At 45.5% G+C, this 19,988-nt stretch overlaps 1 protein-coding gene across 2 annotated transcripts; it reads right to left on the bottom strand.

Annotated features, from left to right (window-relative positions):
• Nucleotides 1–1,771: 1,771 nt before the first annotated feature.
• Nucleotides 1,772–19,276, bottom strand: ZNF514 (zinc finger protein 514). 2 transcript variants are annotated; one of them, XM_030920940.1, is made up of 6 exons: nucleotides 18,671–19,276; nucleotides 17,041–17,129; nucleotides 6,909–7,035; nucleotides 6,445–6,540; nucleotides 3,981–4,051; nucleotides 1,772–3,620 (listed from the first exon to the last, which is right to left on the bottom strand). In XM_030920940.1, exons 1-6 carry the CDS (start codon nucleotides 18,687–18,689, stop codon nucleotides 3,066–3,068), a joined length of 957 nt encoding a protein of 318 aa, XP_030776800.1. In that variant the 5' UTR covers nucleotides 18,690–19,276; the 3' UTR covers nucleotides 1,772–3,065. The 2 variants fall into 2 exon arrangements, with proteins under 2 accessions (XP_030776800.1, XP_010360362.1); XM_010362060.2 differs by having other exon boundaries at nucleotides 1,772–4,051.
• Between the last annotated feature and the right edge of the window lie 712 nt (nucleotides 19,277–19,988).

The raw sequence follows: 19,988 nt of genomic DNA, 5'->3' as shown, positions 1-19,988 counted from the left end.
TTTCTGTTGTCATCTGGTTCAGGAAATAAGAAAGTGGTAAAGTTGGCTGGGCGTGGTGGCTCAAGCCTGTAATCCCAGCACTTTGGGAGGCCGAGATGGGCGGATCACGAGGTCAGGAGATTGAGACCATCCTGGCTAACACGGTGAAACCCCATCTCTACTAAAAAATACAAAAAAACTAGCCGGGCAAGGTGGCGGGTGCCTGTAGTCCCAGCTACTCGGGAGGCTGAGGCAGGAGAATGGTGTGAACCCGGGAGGCGGAGCTTGCAGTGAGATGAGATCCGGCCACTGCACTCCAGCCCTGGCGACAGAGTGAGACTCCGTCTCAAAAAAAAAAAAAAAAAAAAGAAAGTGGTAAAGTGATAAAAATTATTTAAACAGATCAAGACAGTGATAAGATTTACCACAAGTCTAGATATCATCCACTTTTAAAAACTTATGCAAACAAATGTTTATGATTACAAATGGTAAGATATGACTTCATATCAGTTTTCAAGAGAACACCTCTCCGAGGAAGGGAAGTTACACGGGTTTCTGACTGATTACGTAGGCTTTAGGTAGGTAGAAAAGGCACCCCAGGCCAATGGAACAGCTAAGGTAAAGGTTTACAGGCGAGAAGCAGAAAGGCATGTCTGAGGGATGATAAGACAGCATTTGTGTGCAATGGAGGCTTCTGTCAGGAGCAGCAGGAGGTTGGAGCAGCCTAAAGAGGGCATTTTATACCACACACGGGGGTGAGGATTTATCTTGTAGGAAGTGCAAAGGATTTTTGGAGGGCAGGACACTGGGTTCAAACTGGTGAGTATGGTTAGTATGGCAGGGATACAAGAGAAGAACAGATTTTGGACAAAGACCAGTTACAAAATTGTGACAGATGTCCAGGTATAAAGCAATCTGGGTAGGTACAGAAAAGGGCACTGGGAAAAAAGGGAGAGATGGAGCAAGAAAATATTTGCTATTTCTGCTCCTGTAAACCTTGGCTGTCTGGGAAGAAATTTCTGTGTGATTTTTGGGCTCCAAGACCGGCATCTCGACCTCAGTTGTCCAAGTACTTCCAGATTCAGATGCCCCCTGTGCATCCTGCCTGCCCTGGCCAACCTTGTGGACGCTTAGACCCAGCCTGTCTGCATGGGCCCGCTTTGTGCTGGTTCCCTGAATTCTGGGCTCAAGTTCCTCATCTGGACTTTAAATACTTGAAGGATTTCCCTCAGTATAGGCTAATCCTATTAGGCAAGTATCCTTCGGTCTACACCAGCTCCTTGTCTAGGCTTCTCCACCTGGGTTACAGAGCCAACATGGTAGGGACTCTAAAGAAGAGCCTGACAAGGTTCTGAGACCCAGTACATGCAGGGGTAACTATTATAGAAAATAAAAAGTGATACCAAAAATGCACAGATGGCTTGAACTAACAAACAAAACAGGAACATTTGTTTAGCAATGGTTGGTATATCTGTAAATTCGATTTTGAAAAATGATTTTATTGAGGTATATTTGCCATAAAATCTGCCCATATAAAGTGAACAATTCAACGATTTTTAGTGAAGTTACCAACTTGTTCGACCATCACCACCATATAGTTTTAGAACATTTTCATCACCCCAAAAAGATTCCTTGTAACATTTGCACCTACCTTGTTTCTGAAGCTCTGCCATTTCTGGACATTTCCTAAAATGGTACTAGAAAATATGTGGTCTCTGGCATCTGCCTTCTTTCACTTAGAATCATGTTAGAATCATGTTTTTGAGATCTGGATTGTGTATAATGTACCCACATTTTAGTAATTTTAATATTTAAACAAGGTTTCATTTCATTTCAAAAATTCCAAATCTATTAGCATAAAGATGTAATGAAAATTGCTTTTTGTTCAATCCTAGACCACTCCATTGCCTCACAAAGAAAGGTAACATGTGCTACAGAGAAAGCAGTGGCATGGAGGTGATGTACGGGAAAGGTCCAGTCTACTAATCTCCATACTACAGGAACCACAGGAAAGAGGCCCAGCCTGTCGCTTTTTGAACATCAGTTTCATTAGCTCTAAAATACGACTGGGCTAGATCATGGGTAGCTGTCTACCTTTCTCAGCCTCCATCCTCTGCACCATGCATGACACCCGGCCCCGTCAGTAACAGCATAAGGAGGCAATGCACAAGTGTCGTTATACAAATGGCCCCACCAGGCAGAAAATCACCAGACAAGGTGATTTCTCAGCTTCTTTTCAGCTCTAGTTTTATACATCTCAAGTTGGAAAGGAACTTTCCTCACATTCATCATGTTCCCAAGGTTTCTCTTTGAGGTGAATACTGAGGTTTGAACTGTACTAGCGGGTTTTCCCAGTTTCACTAAATTTGAAGAGTTGCTCTGGCACAAATTCTCTAATGCGTTTTTGCGGAACATCCATGAAAGCCTTTCCCACGCTCATCGCAGTGCCAGAGTTTCCAGCTAGTAGGGAGAGTTCTAAGGGGCTTACAAAGCAATGAGGTTTGGCTGAAGGCGCTCCCACATTGCCCACATTCACAGGTTTCCTCAGGTATGAATTTTCTGAGGCTTAATGAGGGATGAGCTCTGACTGAAGGCCTTCCTCTGTTTCCTGCTTTCATAGGGCCTCTCTCTAGTATGTATTCTTGATGCCTAGTAAAGGAAGAGATACAACTAAAGATTTTTCCACACTTACCACACTTGTAGAATCTCTCTCCAGTACGAGTTATCTGATTTTCTTAAAGAATCAGTATGTAACTGAAGGCTTGCCACACTCACTGCATTGATAAGCCTCCCCCGTGTCAGCTGTCTGATGCTGAATAATATGCATCCTCTGATCGAAGCCTTTCCACATTCATTGCATTCACGTGGTTTCTCACTAGTATGGATTCTCCTGTGTTTGGTAAGAGAGGGGAGGCCCACCCCCTCCTGACATTGACAGGGATTCTCTTTAGTAATTATTTCCTGATGTGGAACAAGATGTGGTCTTCCCACACACATCACACCTTCAGGATCTCTCTCTGATATGAATTCTTTAAGTTCTGGTGATATCTGCACTCCAGCTGAAAGCCCTTCTATATTCACTGAATTCATAGGGGTTTTTTTCCAGCATGACTTCTCTGATGTTTAATAAGGGATGCAGTATGAGCAAAGGCCCTTCCACACTCATTACATTTGTAGGGTTTCTCTCCAGTGTGAAATCTGTAATGTTGAGTGAGAGATGAACTCTGGCTGAAGGCTCTCCCACATTTATTACATTTGTAAGGTTTCTCTCCAGTATGAAATCTGTAATGCACAATGAGTGATGAGCTCTGGCTGAAGGTTCTCCCACATTCCTTGCATTCATAGGGCTTTTCTCCAGTATGAGTCCTCTGATGCTTAATAAGGGAGGAAGTGTGGCCAAAGGCTCGTCCACACTCATTACATCTGTAGGGTTTCTCTCCCGTGTGAAATCTATAGTGCAGAACAAGAGATGAGCTCTGGCTGAAGGCTCTCCCACATTCACTGCATGTATAGGGCTTTTCTCCAGTATGAGTTCTTTGATGTTTAATAAGGGATGAAATATGACCAAAGGCTCTTCTACAGTCACTGCATTCATAGGGCTTTTCTCCAGTGTGACATCGCTGATGGCGCCGAAGTTCTGACTGGAAGTGAAAGGATTTCCCACATTCATTGCATTTACAAGACCTCTTCCCTGGATGGGTTCTCTGAGAATTACTTCCCTCTGGAGTCTGCCTGAATTCTGCGTCACATTTATAAGACCCTTCTCCCATTAGAACACTGTGTTGGTTAACAAGGACTGATCTTAAACGTAAGCTTCTCCCAAATCCATTCCATTCGTAATCTCTGCTAAGGGTGGTAGCAGATTTGTGAGTGGTTGACATCTGTTTCAGATGTGTCTCCTGTTTTATCTGCTGCATCTCTAACTGGCCATCGCAACCACAGGCTGCTTTCAACTTTGAGAACTGCAGCACATCGTGAATATGTTTTTCCACTGATACTACCTGGAATAATTCTTCTTTGGAAATTCCCCAACTTGGCATTGATTCCTTGGATTTAGACCTTCTCTCCCAGTCTGTTAAAAAAAAAAAAATGAAGACATTCTAGTATGTAGAATGTCCTATGTACCAAGAAAAGCAAGCTCCTATGATAAATGTGAAATAATTAAGCTTTAAAATAATACCCAAAAGGGATGTATAGATTTTTTCAATAATGGCTTATGTCTGAAAATGGTTTTGGAGTATCGAGAACAAGTGATGAGAGATAAAGAAAATCTGAGCGATCTGTATTTAGATTCCGGTACACAAGGTAAGTCCAAAGACCAAAGATGAGAGGAGGGTAGAAAGGGTGACAAGGGAAATAGACTCAGTTTAAGGGATGGGGACAAAAATCAATAAACCAAGTATAGGAGTGTAAGTCACCAGGTACAGATTCTAGATTCTCACAATTTCTTCAGGCCTACATAATCGTAACAGAGTTCTACCCAGTCTTCCTACCTCCAGGTTTCCTGACACCCGTCATTTTCTTCTTTTCCAAATGCCCATTTCGTTAAGTTTCTTCCCAGTCTTGACCTTCCAAAGGCTCTCCAGTGCCTACAGGATAAACCCTTAATCTTTCACTATAGCTCTGTAATACTTCACCAGGTCCTGTCCTCTTTTTCAGCAAGTGCCTTGAGCACAGAAACTGGCTGCCTTCCTGTTTCCCATATATCCACTGCCCCTCTCACCACTCTCTTTCTTTAAGACTTTGCGTACCTTTCAGGGACAAGCTCATGTCCTCCACGAAGTATTCCTTTAACACCTTAGTGCATACTCTATATTATTATATATTATGCACATATACATATAACATGTATCATATCACTCTACATAATTACGATAGGAAGAGAAACTCTCCCCTAAAGATGCCCATGTCCTAAGCACAAGAACCTGTGAGTGGTCACCTTACATGACAAGAGGGACTCTGCAGATGTGACTAAGGGCTCAGAGCTGGAGATGGGGAGATTCTCCCGGACTATTTAAATAGGTCAAATCTAATCACCCATGCTTAAAATCGGAGAGCATTTCCTGGATGCGCGGAAAGGTGTGTGAGCCACTGCTGGCTTTGAAAATGGAGGAGGGACACTTTCAGCCAAGTAATCTGGAGTCTCTAGAAGCTGGGAACACCCATCTGTTTATAGCCAGCAAGAGAACAAGGACCTCAGTTTTAGAACTTTAAGGTATTGGTGCTGCCAACAACCCAAATGAAAAGAAAAAAGGTGCCCGACACTCCAGAAAGATACACAGCCCTGTGGACATCTTGGTTAGAACCATGTGACACACATGCCAGACTTCTGACCTGTGAACTATGACATGAGTTTGTGTTGTTTAAAGCCACCAAGTTTGTGCCACTCTGTGTCAGCCACAGTGGAAAATTAATACAATAATAAAAACAGGCACACTTCTGAAGAAGGAAATGACTGGTAATGCCTAACCAGTGGTCCCAGAGGCCAGTCAGAGAGTTTCTGAGTCAGTCGGTCTTGTGTGGCTCCTGGGAACCTGAATGTGTAACAAGCTCCCTGGGACATTCTGAAACATAGCCATGCTTATACACCACTGTTAAATACACAGACGACCAGATCCAGATGTCAAACCCTTGATCTCATTTTGGAAGGAAAAAACATCAAGTACGTACCAGTACAGAGGAGATCAGCATCTTCCCCTCTGCTCCTCTCATAAAGGCTCCTCTCATAAAGCCCAGCCTACCCTCTCAGGAATTTAGCACCACTTTCCTGAGCTTCAGCTTTGGCCACGGGTAAGATTCTGGCTCATGGAAATGAAGTGGCATAGACTGTTATGTGCCCCCAGTGTGCTTCGGTTACACACGGCAGTCAGGAAAGCTTTGAGTCAAGAATTCTGCTCCAGGGCATATAGCCTAACAGGTACTCTCAAGTCACTTAAGAATCCAAGGTCTCAAAGGGATGCTGTCAACAGCTGTCAAGGAGTGGTCTTTGTTCCTGGAACCACTTTTTTTGAGACTCAGCTTAACCAAGCTTGAAGTGTCCTCACCTGGATCTTTCTGACATCTCCTGTCTGTCATTGCCTGTAACCCTTTCATTTCTGGGGTGCTCAACTTTTCTGTCTGATCCCTCCCTAACTCCCTTACTCTGCTGATCTAGGACTGCCTGGCCCAATATGATTGTTGATCCATCTAACACTGACTCTGAGACATCTCGTGACGCTGCATGGCACCAATAACCCAGAAGGCATGGGCAGAGATGGGTACCAAACAAAGCACAAAACCTAGAAAAGAAAATGAACATCTCCTCTTCTGACACCAGAAATAATTATAAACTTCAACATACCAGAGTTGAGTGCTCCTGCCAAGTGAGCTCATCTTCTGACAAGACAGCACCCTGACAAAGGCTCAAGGCTACCTCCCACCCCAGCTGGGCCTTCACATATGCAATGCTCTCACTCCCTCACTCACCTGAGTCGGCCCCTGTTGAGATGTCTCTCTCCACGATGAAGGGCTCGCCCCCTTCCTCCAATTGGCAGATCACATATGGTTTGGATACTAGAAGGCCTGATGGTAGAGAAGGAAAAGGATTTTGGTTGCGTATGCCAGTGGCCAAGTCTTTGGATATTCATCTTCAAGGTGGAGAAATACTGTAGGTGTGGAAAGCCTCCAGGGAATAGGCATTGTGAAAGATCAGGAACACAGCCAGGTAACTTCCCATTTCAACTCCGTAAGTAGCTGGATGTTTCCTAGAACTAGGAACAGAAATACCGTCTCACTGGGCCCCAGGAGAATGTAAATGTCTGATTCCAGACTTCCCAAGGAAACCCAGGGCAAGACTCAGTCAACTGGCCCGGACATCGCTAACTCTTACACATCAAGGAAATCAAGAAGTCCTGTGGGCAGGCTTTGGGCTTTAGAGGCCTTGTGCTCACCCAGAAAGGCCAGGTTCCTGAAGTTCTCCAGCATCACCTCCCTGTAGACGTCCTTCTGAGCAGGGTTCAGCTGCCCCCACTCCCACTGGGTGAATTCCACAGCCACATCTTCGAATGTCATCAGGTTCTGAAACACAGAAGACACTCCTGTACCCTGAAGGAGCACCCTCATGGCCCTGGGGAGAAGAGCGGGCAGGCATCTAAGGAGAACCTCAGGGCGTGCAAGAAGGGATTCTGAGTGCCTGCCAGCTATCCCAGTGCCCACAGAGTTGTGGGTTTTGTTATCTCAAAAATATTTAAGCTGCTCCAGGGATTGTACCATCCTCACTACTTGGTATCCCACCCAATGTCCACTTATATGCCTATCAACATGAAACTGCTAGGAAATATAACCAGTGTCTCAGGTGAATCAGGCCTGTGGAGACATTCTTCTTAGTCAGAAGTAAATGTAATATATTTCCTCATTTGTCAAAAGGTCTTATTCTCAGTCTAGTTACATTTAATTGGAATCAATTAGAATTAATGATGAATATGCTTTGCATTCTCAAATGCACAAGGATCGACAGTTTTCTAACAGAGTATTTTTGAAACTTGTGACCTATGATTTTCACAACAGTAAGGCCAGATCAAGTAATCTGGAGCTTATGATAATTTACCCTCCACCTGCCTGCCAGCACACAGTTCAGCAAAAGTAAATCGAATGGCTTTATGATGAAACAGTAGGTTTTGTGAGTTTGACTAGCATGATCCTTTCCCCCAACGCCTGATCATTATTCCGTCCCTAAGTTTACAAAGCTGAGCATGAGACCCCAGATCCCAGGTCACCCTTACAAAGTCTAACGATACCATAGGTCCTGGCCAGAACTGTCTTGTCACCTTCAATCTCAGTAATTAGAACACCTCCCATTTGGCTTATAGTGTATGGCAATCCACTAAAAAGCAGAATAGGTGAAAGTACTATAAATTCCTGTGACTTTCACCCCAAAGTATTTAGAAATCAAATCCCATTTAGATACTGATTCTACAGAAAAGGTGAATAACAATTTTATAATACAAAAATCATCCAAAATAATCACACATGAAAAATTCACTACTATAGTGACCTCTTTTGATAGGTTATATTATTTGTCCAAAATATCCACCGGCCCCTCCCTAAAGAATTGAGCTTCTGCCTCCCCCTGCCCCAGGTGGGGCGATGTCATCTGCTTTCTCACATGGAACGTGAAAGACACGAGCTACAGGTGAGCAGAAGCCTTCAGGGCCAGTGGGGGTTCTGCAGTTGTCCTTTCCTGTCTGCCTTGAGAATGGCAAATGATCTGAGTGAAGATGTGGGCAAAGCCACAGCTGTCATGTAACATGGGCAAGAGGGAACCTTCCATGGCGTAAGTCTCTGAGGGTTGGCTGTTGCTATCATGGCATAACTGGCCTATACGGACTCGTTAAAAAACTGGTACTCAAAGTGGAGTTCTGCTTTAACAAAAAGCCAAAAATAGATGACACTGGAGTCCAGGCCAGGCAGTGAGGAAACTTATTGGCAAGGTGGCAACCCATGTAATTTGGTGGTGAACTGTTTGGTGAAACTATTGCCTTCAGTAACTTGAAAGATGAACAATGAAAGCATGAGCTTGTGATGTTATGAGAAGAGACTGGAAACATAACATTAGTAGTGTGAGTTGGTTTTATTGGCTCAGTTTGACAAAGTATTACAAGAAAAAATGAGCTCAAGAGTTGTGGTTTGCAAAATAAAAATGGAAGGCAATAGGAAATGTCCAGAAATGCTAGGACTTGCAGGGTTGGAGACAACCAGTTCTCATTTCCAACTGGCCAAAGACAATATACATCAGCTTCTGCATGACGACTAATTAAAACTCAGCCCATTATCAGGCACCAAATCATAGATAGGGTTTGTCAAACCTTTGGTTTAAACCTCTGAGTAATTTCAAAAGGCTCCCAGTAAATCTCCCAATAATTTCAAAAGGCTCCCAGTAAAGGCTTTCAGTGGGACCAAACTGTTTAGAGTGAAAAAAGTATGGATTTTCAAAGGAAATCCAAACACTCCACAATTAAGGCTAACGAAGGGGGCATATTTCAAAAAGAACTGTGGGTCAGACCACTGACACATGGAGCCAACTGGAAACAAATTCATAAAAAGCTGATGAAGTTTTTTAGAGTTGCACCTTAAATAATCCTGGGCCACCAACCTACTCTGGCAGGATGGAAAAGCTGCTTTGCCCCCAGGAAAGCTTATTCTTCAGTATCATCTTCATATGACACCAAGCAGGTATCAAAAGGAAGGAACTTCCCAAGGGTAAAGCCAACAGCCAAGGCAAACACTAGGCTGGGGAGCATCACCCAGGGGGCAGAACCAGGGAAGAACCTGCAGACTTTCCCACTCCAAGACCAAGGGTCCTCACAGTGTCTGTCCAGTGGAATTTCACCACTGTTATGGACCTGGGACTGGCTCTTCCCATGCTTCCCCTTTCTGCAAAGGAATGTTTACCGAGGCCATCCTGTCCCCATTGCTCACTGTATATTGTATATTGGATACATGGATTCAGGTAATTGTCCTTTTAGTTTATAGGTATCCAGACCCACAGGATCTCCATCCAGACTATCGCGCCATCCAGGACTTTGATCATGATGTTCTGACTGGATGTGGCTCCTGGGTTAATTCTCTTGGAGGGCATTTTGTGTGCAGGAGAGAGGGAAGTGAACATCCATGGTTAAGAAAATATACAGTGATAGATGAATTATTTGCTTAACATAATCCCTGCCCTTCCCTTTGGGATCCTCACTCTAGGAGGCTAATACTTCCCACTTCATTAACATTAAGATTGGCCACGGGACCTGCAGTAGCCAGTTGGTTGTGAGCAGAAGCCACATGGGCCACTTCTGAGTGGAAGCCCAAAGAGCTATCCCCGGGTTCTGACACTGCTCTTTCCCTCTGATACAAGAACAGCATAGGCTGGGGGAGGGGCGCCCACCATTGCTGAGGCTTCAGTAGGTAAACAAAGCGGCCAGGAAGCACGGCAGGAACTAGGTGTAGCCCACCGCAGCTCAAAGAGGCCTGCCTGCCTCTGTAGACTCCACCTCTGGGGGCAGGGCATAGCTGAACAAAAGGCACTTAAATGTCCCTGTCTGAACATCTTTGAAGAGAGTAGTGGCTCTCCCAGCATGGAGTTTGAGAACTGAGAACGGACAGATTGCCTCCTCAAGTGGGTCCCTGACCTCCGAGTAGCCTAACTGGGAGGCAACTCCCAGTAGGGGCCAACTGACACTTCACACGGCCGGCTGCCCCTCTGACATGAAGCTTCCAGAGGAATGATCAGGCAGCGACATTTGCTGTTCTGCAATATTCGCTGTTCTGCAGCCTCTGCTGGTGATACCCAGGCAAACAAGGTCTGGAGTGGACCTCCAGAAAACTCCAACAGACCTGCAGCTGAGTGTCCTGACTGTTAGAAGGAAAAATAACAAACAGAAAGGACATCCACACCAAAACCCCATCTGTACATCACCATCATCAAAGACCAAAGGTAGATAAAACCACAAAGATGGGGAGAAACCAGAGCAGAAAAGCTGAAAATTCTAAAAACCAGAGCGCCTCTTTTCCTCCAAAGGATCACAGCTCCTCGCCAGCAACGGAACAAAGCTGGATGGAGAATGACTTTGACAAGTTGAGAGAAGAAGGCTTCAGATGATCAAACTTCTCCATGCTAAAGGAGGATGTTCGAACCCATTGCAAAGAAGCTAAAAACCTTGAAAAAAGATTAGACAAATGGCTAACTAGAATAACCAGTGTAGAGAAGTCCTTAACTGACCTGATGGAGCTGAAAACCATGGCATGAGAACTACGTGACACATGCACAAGCTTCGGTAACCAATTCGATCAACTGGAAGAAAGGGTATCAAGTGATTGAAGATCAAACGAATGAAATGAAGCGAGAAGTTTAGAGAAAAAAAGAGTAAAAAGAAATGAACATTTCTCCAAGAAATATGGGACTGTGTGAAAAGACCATATCTACATCTGATTGGTGTACCAGAAAGTGACGGGGAGAATGGAACCATGTTGGAAAACACTCTTCAGGATATTATCCAGGAGAACTTCCCCAACCTAGCAAGGCAGGCCAACATCCAAATTCAGGAAATACAGAGAACACCACAATGATAGTCCTTGAGAAGAGCAACTCCAAGACACATAATTGTCAGATTCACCAAAGTTGAGATGAAGGAAAAAATGTTAAGGGCAGCCAAAGAAAAAGGTCGGGTTACCCACAAAGGGAAGCCCATCAGACTAACAGCGGATCTCTCAGCAGAAACTCTACAAGCCAGAAGAGAATGGGGGCCAATATTCAACATTCTTAAAGAATTTTCAACCCAGAATTTCATATCCAGCCAAACTAAGCTTCATAAGTGAAGGAAAAATAAAATCCTTTACAGACAAGCAAATGCTGAGAGATTTTGTCACCACCAGGCCTGCCTTACAAGAGCTCCTGAAGGAAGCACTAAACCTGGAGAGGAACAACCAGTACCAGTCACTGCAAAAACATGCCAAAATGTAAAGACCATCAATGCTAGGAAGAAACTGCATCAACGAACAAGCAAAATAACCAGCTAACATCATAATGGCAGGATCAAGTTCACACAAAACAATATTAACCTTAAATGCAAACGCGCTAAATGCTCGAATTAAAAGATACAGACTGGCAAATTAGATCAAGAGTCAAGACCCATCAGTGTGCTGTACTCAGGAGACCCATCTCACACGCAGAGACACACATAGGCTCAAAATAAAGGGATGGAGGAAGATCTACCAAGCAAATGGAAAGCAAAAAAAAAGCAGGGGTTGCAATCCTAGTCTCTGATAAAACAGACTTTAAACCAACAAAGATCAAAAGAGACAAGGCCATTACATAATGGTAAAGGGATCAATTCAACAAGAAGAGCTAACTATCCTAAATATACAGGCACCCAATACAGGAGCACCCAGATTCATAAAGCAAGCCCTCAGAGACCTACAAAGAGACTTATACTCCCACACAAAAATAATGGGAGACTTTACACCCCACTGTCAACATTAGACAGATCCACGAGACAGAAAGTTAACAAGGATATTCAGGACTTGAACTCAGCTCTGCACCAAACAGACCTAACAGACAGCTACAGAACTCTCCACCCCAAATCAACAGAATATACATTCTTCTCAGCACCACATCGCACTTATTCCAAAATTGACCAATAGTTGGAAGTAAAGCACTCCTCAGCAAATGTAAAAGAACAGAAATTATAACAAACTGTCTCTCAGACCACAGTGCAATCAAACTAGAACTCAGGACTAAGAAACTCACTCAAAACTGCTTAACTACGTGGAAACTGAACAACCTGCTCCTGAAAGATTACTGGGTACAAAACGAAATGAAGGCAGAAATAAAGATGTTCTTTGAAACCAATGAGAACAAAGACACAACATACCAGAATCTCTGGGACATATTTAAAGCAGTGTGTAGAGGGAAATCTATAGCACTAAATGCCCACAAGAGAAAGCAGGAAAGATCTAAAATTGACAACCTAACATCACAATTAAAAGAACTAGAGAAGCAAGAGCAAACAAAAGCTCTTCAAAAGCTAGCAGAAAGCAAGAAATAACTAAGATCAGAGCAGAACTGAAGGAGATAGAGACACAAAAAACCCTTCAAAAAATCAATGAATCCAGGAGCTGGTTTTTTGAAAAGATCAACAAAATTGATAGACCGCTAGCAAGACTAATAAAGAAGAAAAGAATTAAGAATCAAATAGACGCAATAAAAATTGATGACAGGGTTATCACCACCGATCCAACACAAACACAAACTACCTTCAGAGAATACTATAAACACCTCTACACAAATAAACTAGAAAATCTAGAAGAAATGGATAAATTCCTGGACACATACACCCTCCCAAGACTAAACCAGGAAGAAGTTGAATTTCTGAAAAGACCAATAACAGGCTCTGAAATTGAGGCAATTATTAATAGCCTACCAACCAAAAAAAGTCCGGGACCAGACGGATTCACAGCCGAATTCTACATACAAGCAGGAACTGGTACCATTCCTTCTGAAACTACTCCAACAGATAGAAAAAGAGGGAATCCTCCCTAACTCATTTTAGGAGGCCAACATCATCCTGATACCAAAGCTTGGCAGAGACACAACAAAAAAAGAGAATTTTGGACCAATATCCCTGATGAACATTGATGCAAAAATCCTCAATAAAATACTGGCAAACAGAATCCAGAAGCACATCAAAAAGCTTATCCACCATGATCAAGTGGGCTTCATCCCTGGGATGCAAGGCTGGTTTAACATACGTAAATCAATAAATGTAATCCATCATATAAACAGAACCAAAGACAAAAACCACATTATTATCTCAATAGATGCAGAAAAGGCCTTCGACAAAATTCAACAGCCCTTCATGCTAAAAACTCTCAATAAATTCGGTATTGATGGGACGTATCTCAAAATAATAAGAACTATTTATGACAAACCCACATCCAATATCATACTGAATGGGCAAAAACTGGAAGCATTCCCTTTGAAAACTGGCACAAGACAGGGATGCCCTCTCTCACCACTCCTATTCAACATAGTGTTGGAAGTTCTGGCCAGGGCGATCAGGCAGGAGAAAGAAATAAAGGGTATTCAGTTAGGAAAAGAGGAAGTCAGACTGTCCCTGTTTGCAGATGATATGGTTGTATATTTAGAAAACCCCATCGTCTCAATCCAAAATCTCCTTAAGCTGATAAGCAACTTCAGCAAAATCTCAGGATACAAAATCAATGTGCAAAAATCACAAGCATTCCTATACACCAACAACAGACAAACAGAGAGCCAAATCATGAGTGAACTCCCATTCACAATTGCTTCAGAGAGAATAAAATACCTAGGAATCCAACTTACAAGGGATGTGACAGACCTCTTCAAAGAGAACTACAGACCACTGCTCAATGAAATAAAAGAGGATACAAACAAATGGAAGAACATTCCATGCTCATGGATAGGAAGAATCAATATCGTGAAAATGGCCATGCTGCCCTAGGTAATTTATAGATTCAGTGCCATCCCCATTAAGCTACCAATGACTTTCTTCACAGAATTGGAAAAACTACTTTAAAGTTTATATGGAACCAAAAAAAAGCCCACATTGCCAAGACAATCCCAAGCCAAAAGAACAAAGCTGGAGGCATCATGCTACCTGACTTCAAACTATACTACAAGGCTACCGTAACCAAAACAGCATGGTACTGGTACCAAAACAGAGATATGGAACAGAACAGAGCCCTCAGAAATAATGCCACACATCTACAACCATCTGATCTTTGACAAACCTGACAAAAACAAGAAATGGGGAAAAAATTCCCTATTTAATAAATGGTGCTGGGAAAACTGGCTAGCCATATGTACAAAGCTGAAACTGGATACCTTCCTTACACCTTACACAAAGATGAATTCAAGATGAATTAAAGACTTAAATGTTAGACCTAAAACCATAAAAACCCTAGAAGAAAACCTAAGCAATAGCATTCAGGACATAGGCATGGGCAAGGACTTCATGTCTAAACACCAAAAGCAATGACAACAAAAGCCAAAATGACAAATGGGATCTAATTAAACTAAAGCACTTCTGCACAGCAAAAGAAACTACCATCAGAGTGAACAGGCAACCTACAGAATGGGAGAAAATTTTTGCAATCTACTCCTCTGGCAAAGGGCTAATATCCAGAATCTACAAAGAACTTAAACAAATTTACAAGAAAAAATCAAACAACCCCATCAAAAAGTGGGCAAAGGATATGAACAGACACTTCTCAAAGGAAGACATTTATGCAGCCAACAGATACATGAAAAAATGCTCACCATCACTCACCATCAGAGAAATGCAAATCAAAACCACAATGAGATACCATCTCGCACCAGTTAGAATGGGGATCATTAAAAAGTCAGGAATCAACAATTGCTGGAGAGGATGTGGAGAAACAGGGACACTTTTACACCGTTGGTGGGACTGTAAACTAGTTCAACCATTGTGGAAGACAGTGTGGCAATTCCTCAAGGATCTAGAACTAGAAATACCATTTGACCCAGCCATCCCATTACTGGGTGTATACCCAAAGGATTATACCCAAAGGATTATAAATCATGCCGCTATAAAGACACATGCACACGTATGTTTACTGCAGCACTATTCACAACAGCAAAGACTTGGAACCAACCCAAATGCCCATCAATGATAGACTGGATTAAGAAAATGTGGCATATATACACCATGGAATACTATGTAGACATAAAAAAGGATGAGTTTATGTCCTTTGTGGGGACATGGATGCAGCTGGAAACCATCATTCTGAGCAAACTATCGCAAGCACAGAAAACCAAACACCACACTGTTCTCACTCATAGGTGGTAATTGAACAATGAGAACACTTGGACACAGGAAGGGGAACATCACACACCGGGCCTGTCATGGGGAGGGGGGAGGGACAGCATTAGGAGATATACCTAATGTAAATGAGTTAATGGATGTAGCACACCAACATGGTACGTGTATACATATGTAACAAACCTGCAAGTTGTGCACATGTACCCTAGAACTTAAAGTATAATAATAAAAAAATAATAATAATGCTTAAAAAAAAAAAAAAAAAAAAAACAGAACAGCATATCCCAGAGGGGGCTGACCCGTCAGCCTGAAACTCAGAGAGAAGAGGGTGTGGAGTAGAGTCACGGTTAGCCCACTACCGATAAAGACAGCAGAAAGAAGAAAGACACTCTTTCTAACTGCCAGACGTTGAGATGCGGGGCTGTGATTACCACATTGAACCCACCTAAGCACTCGATAAACCTCTGAATGATGTATGTCAGGGCCAAAAAGATTTAAACGCTATTTATGACTTTACTGATTAAATGCCTCACTGGGGGGGTTCCCCGTCTTGGCTTGAAAGTTAAATGTCAGTGTCTATCATCAAGCCTGAATCCCACGCTTATCCTGGATGCTGGGAAACCCCGGAGGCTGGCATTTGTACCCCTTCACATCCAGCTCACTAGAGCCAAACCTGAATCCCCCTTGAGGGCCAGTCACCATGATCCCTGATGCCAACAAGGATTAGGCAGTTACCATCTGCCAGTGGAACTGCCAGCGGACTCTAACAACCACAGAAGGCGGTTCTGTGATTGAGTGGTTAAGATCTCAGAGCTAGACAGCCTGGATGTAAAACTGGGGTCCCTTCCTCACTAACTGGATAACCACAAACAGGTTACTTTCTCTCTCTGTGCCTTGATTTCTTCAGCTAACCTCTCCACACTTTGGTTACCATTCTTCAAAATAGTAACCATTTATGGGAATGTTTTAGAGACAAAATGAATTAGTATGTGTAAATTGTAGAGAATAGTTCCGGATACAGGTTTTGTTCTCCGTAAATAATAATTATTTTCATTATCATTAACATTATTATAGTCTTCATGTTACAGGAGGCAAACCAATGCATAGAGAGGTTAGGTGATTTATCCAAGGCCACACAGCCTGTCAACAGTAAAGTTAAGTGTGTCTCCTCCCTAATTCAGGGAGATAACATCTGAATAGTGACCAGCCTCAAATGGCCTGTCCATCTGTCTATACCCTCAAAACCCACTTGTTCCCAATTCTCCGCAAGCTCTCCCAACCTCTCCGAACAGGCCAATTCCCCTTTTTGTGAACCTCGATGGAAAGGCCTATCTGTGCCACTCCATTTGGCATCAAACCATTCACATCGTGTTACTGGTGGCTGCGTTCTGGGTGCCAGTGTCCTCTCCCACTGTGGCTGTGACATTCTTTCAAGGCCAGGGCTGTCATATTACCTGGTGGCCACCACAGTGCCCTTTCCAGAAATATGCTGGAGTAAGCCCAAATGATCTGAGAAGGTGCACAGCAAGAAGAGAACACCCTGGACAGGGCAGGGCAGGGCAGGGAGCCATCATTCACTTGCATGGGCTCAGCCTCCAGCAGAGGCACCACTGGGTCAGTTCCCTTAGTAAACAAAGAGGCTACTTTTTGGTGAAAAGTAGGCAAAGCTAACCATGGTTCAGGCATTTGAGGAAAAGTTGAGAACATAACTCACCTGAGGCCTAGCTTTCAGGAATGAACTGGTTGTTCCCTTTTCTCCTGGGAATGTTTCTGGAGGAAGAACAGGATTCTGAGAAGGGGAAGCTGGGAAGGTAGAAGGAGATATAAGGGAAGCAGCACACACAGCTCTCAGACTTCCCAAACCTGAGACCCAGAGCAGCTCTGAATGTCACCTCCGTGGTCCAGAGGACACCAGTGGGTCAAAGGGATCTGAGAGGCAGCTTCCAGCCTTCAAACATGGAGAGAAGTGCCCCTGTACACAGCTGTATGAGGCTCCCATCTGTCCACAGGCCCACATCAGCCTGTAGGTGAGTGAAGTGTGACCACTCTGGCCACACTAGTGAAGTTATTTGCTGGGCATACGGTATGCAGGTCATCTCCTAGGACTTTTGGAAATATAAATATGGAAAAGACCTTCAAGGAACTTTAAATCTAGCCTACAGGTTAACAATGACACAAGACCCAAGGCAAGGCCATGTGGGATTATGAGGCTTTAAGGGGAGGAAGTTACACCTCTCCCCTCATCCTTGGGAACCCAGCTCAGAGCCTACCTCTTCCTGAGAAGCTGCCCCTGGTGTTCCCAAGCTCTGTTAGGTCTCTGCAGCACACATGAGAGCTCCTTTATTAAAAAGCTTTGTATCATACTGTTTGCAGAGCCTTAAAACAAAAAAACTAGCCCAAATCATGCCAGAGAAGTCGTTAAGGCTAACAATATGAATGTAAGCAGGCAGCACAGCACAGGTCGGCACTCCTCAAGCTTCATGTGTGTGTGGATCCCTGAGGATGTTGTTAAACTCTGGTTCAAGACTTGCTAACACCCTGTTTGAGGATGTGTGGGGCCCCAGAGTCTGTAATTCTAGAGAGCTTCTGGGCAGTGCCTCTGCTGGTGCCAGAGCCACACTGATTAGCAAGGTTATAAAGGAAAAAAAAAGCGGGTGGGAGGCCCAGGGACTGAGCCCAGTTCTTCCACTGGCCAGTTCTGTGTCCTTGAGCATGTGCACCGAAGAATGAACAGTTGGACTAAAACACCCACCTGGTGAAAGACAGGACGTTCTAAACCTAGGACTGGCTTAAAATCTCCTGGGTCCCCTGGATTGCCCTGCCCCAGTGCTACTGGGGGAACAGCTCACAGGAGGTGCCAACTGTGTACACTGCTGACCGTATACACTGCTGAGCTAGAAGGGCTGGAAGAACCTTATTAGTGAGGTGATTAAGGAGGCGGATGACAAGGCTCCACATGGCCCTACTGTTCTCTGATTCCTGGCCAAGGGCCACTCCCTCTTGGTTTGTTTGCTCTCTCCCTGCAGCAGCAGGACGAGATCAGATCCTCTTCTGCTCTCCTCGCTCTCCTCTCTCTCCTCTGGCCGTGGGGACAATTTTCCGTGGCCATCCCCCCCACCTCCGCCACGGTCATCTAGAGACCCCCGCCAGACCCAGCAGCCCGCGGCTTCAGCCTCCTGGGTCTGGAAGGTTAGATGTCGCCACAGGAAAGGCAGATGCAGTACAGCCTTCCCCTTCCCCCTTCAGTGGGATTCCCCGGCCTCTTCCTGGGGTCCTCCTGATATCGGGCCCGGTACTAGCTCCCCAAGAGGGCTCCTGGCCCTCTGCACGCTCCAGTGCCAAACCTGATGCTGTGGAGTCCATAGCGGGGGCTAAGGAGCGACGTCCTTTCACTAGGTCCAAATCTCTGTCTTTCGGCCACAGCCCTGCGGTCCTCCCGAGGGTTCAGGGAGCGGGACGCAGGCTGGGGCTGCCTGGGGCACACGGGGCATCCCCAGTAGGCGCGGCGGGGCCAGCGGACCTGCAGGGCCCAGGGCAGGGCCGGCAAACACGGGTGCGCCCGGCGCCGTGCTCCTCCCCCGCCGAGTCCAGCCTCCTCCCCCGCTCGGCTCCGCCTCAGGACGAGGCTCTGGAACCCAGCTCCCACGCGGATCCACACGCGCAGTGGGCTCAGACCACCCGGAGACACGGCCACTGCCACGCCCGCGACGCGGGGCCCGGCGCCCTTCAGCTGCCCGGAGACAGCAGGGATTCGGTGAGAGCCTCACGGGGCAGGCGCAGGCCCCATCAACCCGGCTTCCCCGCTGCCCCTGCCTAGCCCCGGCCTGCACAGCCCCTAGCCGGGGGCACTCGAGGGACACGCCCCGCTCCGCAAGGGGCCGGGGAGCGGGCCCAGGCCCTGTCTGCGCGCCGCAGTCTCCGAACGCGCACAGGGCTAGGCCCAGCCCCGCCTCCCGAGGCCGTCCCCAGCTTGCGCAGACGCGGCCGCCGCCGAGGCCTTTCGGAGCGAGCGCCGGGGGTTGGGGGCGGGGTGGGAGGCGCGGCGAGGCCCGAGAGGACCTCAGCTGGGAAGGGCCGTGCTCGCCGGCCACGCGCAGGCTTTCACCCCGCTCTGCCCCAAGGGCCGGACCTACAAGCGTTTCCCCTCGCGCGTGCCTTTGGTAGCCGAGCCTCATCTCCCTCTCTTTTTTTGGAGACAGGCTCACTCTGTCGCCCGGGTTGGAGTGCAGTGGCGCGCTCTCGGCTCACCGCAACCTCTGCCTTCTGGACACAAGCAATTCTCCTGTCTCAGCCTCCGTAGTAGCTGGGATTACAGGTGCCCGCCACCACGCCCAGCTAATTTGTTGTATTTTTAGTGGAGACGGGGTTTCACTATGTTAGCCAGGCTGGTCTCGAACTGCTGACCTCAGATGATCCTCCCGCCTCGGCTTCCTAAAGTGCTGCGATTACAGATGTGAGCCACCGCGCCCAAGCCGCATATCTCGATGTAAGGCTATTCAACAGAAGCCGCAGTCCTACCCTGGATCTGCCCAGTGAGGATTTCCAGGAGGTTCTCCTGGCTGCCTAGGAGATACTGGGGGCTCAGTGCTAGATACTGCTTCTACAGGCTGCCCCGTGCCTCTTGCCTTTCTCCATCTGCCCCTGAATTCAGTGAAGGGCGAT

The sequence above is a fragment of the Rhinopithecus roxellana genome, chromosome 17, assembly GCF_007565055.1.
Source record: "Rhinopithecus roxellana isolate Shanxi Qingling chromosome 17, ASM756505v1, whole genome shotgun sequence".
NCBI lineage: Eukaryota > Metazoa > Chordata > Mammalia > Primates > Cercopithecidae > Rhinopithecus > Rhinopithecus roxellana.
This window is presented reverse-complemented; position numbering and strand designations above follow the sequence as displayed.

Coding starts and splice junctions, on each gene's coding strand:
- ZNF514 (XM_010362060.2), bottom strand. Junction 7,036..17,040: donor TCCTGAAAGCTAGGCCTCAG/GTGAGTTATGTT, acceptor TCTGTGTTTCAG/AACCTGATGACATTCGAAGA. Junction 4,052..6,444: donor CTCAACAGGGGCCGACTCAG/GTGAGTGAGGGA, acceptor TTTTTTTAACAG/ACTGGGAGAGAAGGTCTAAA.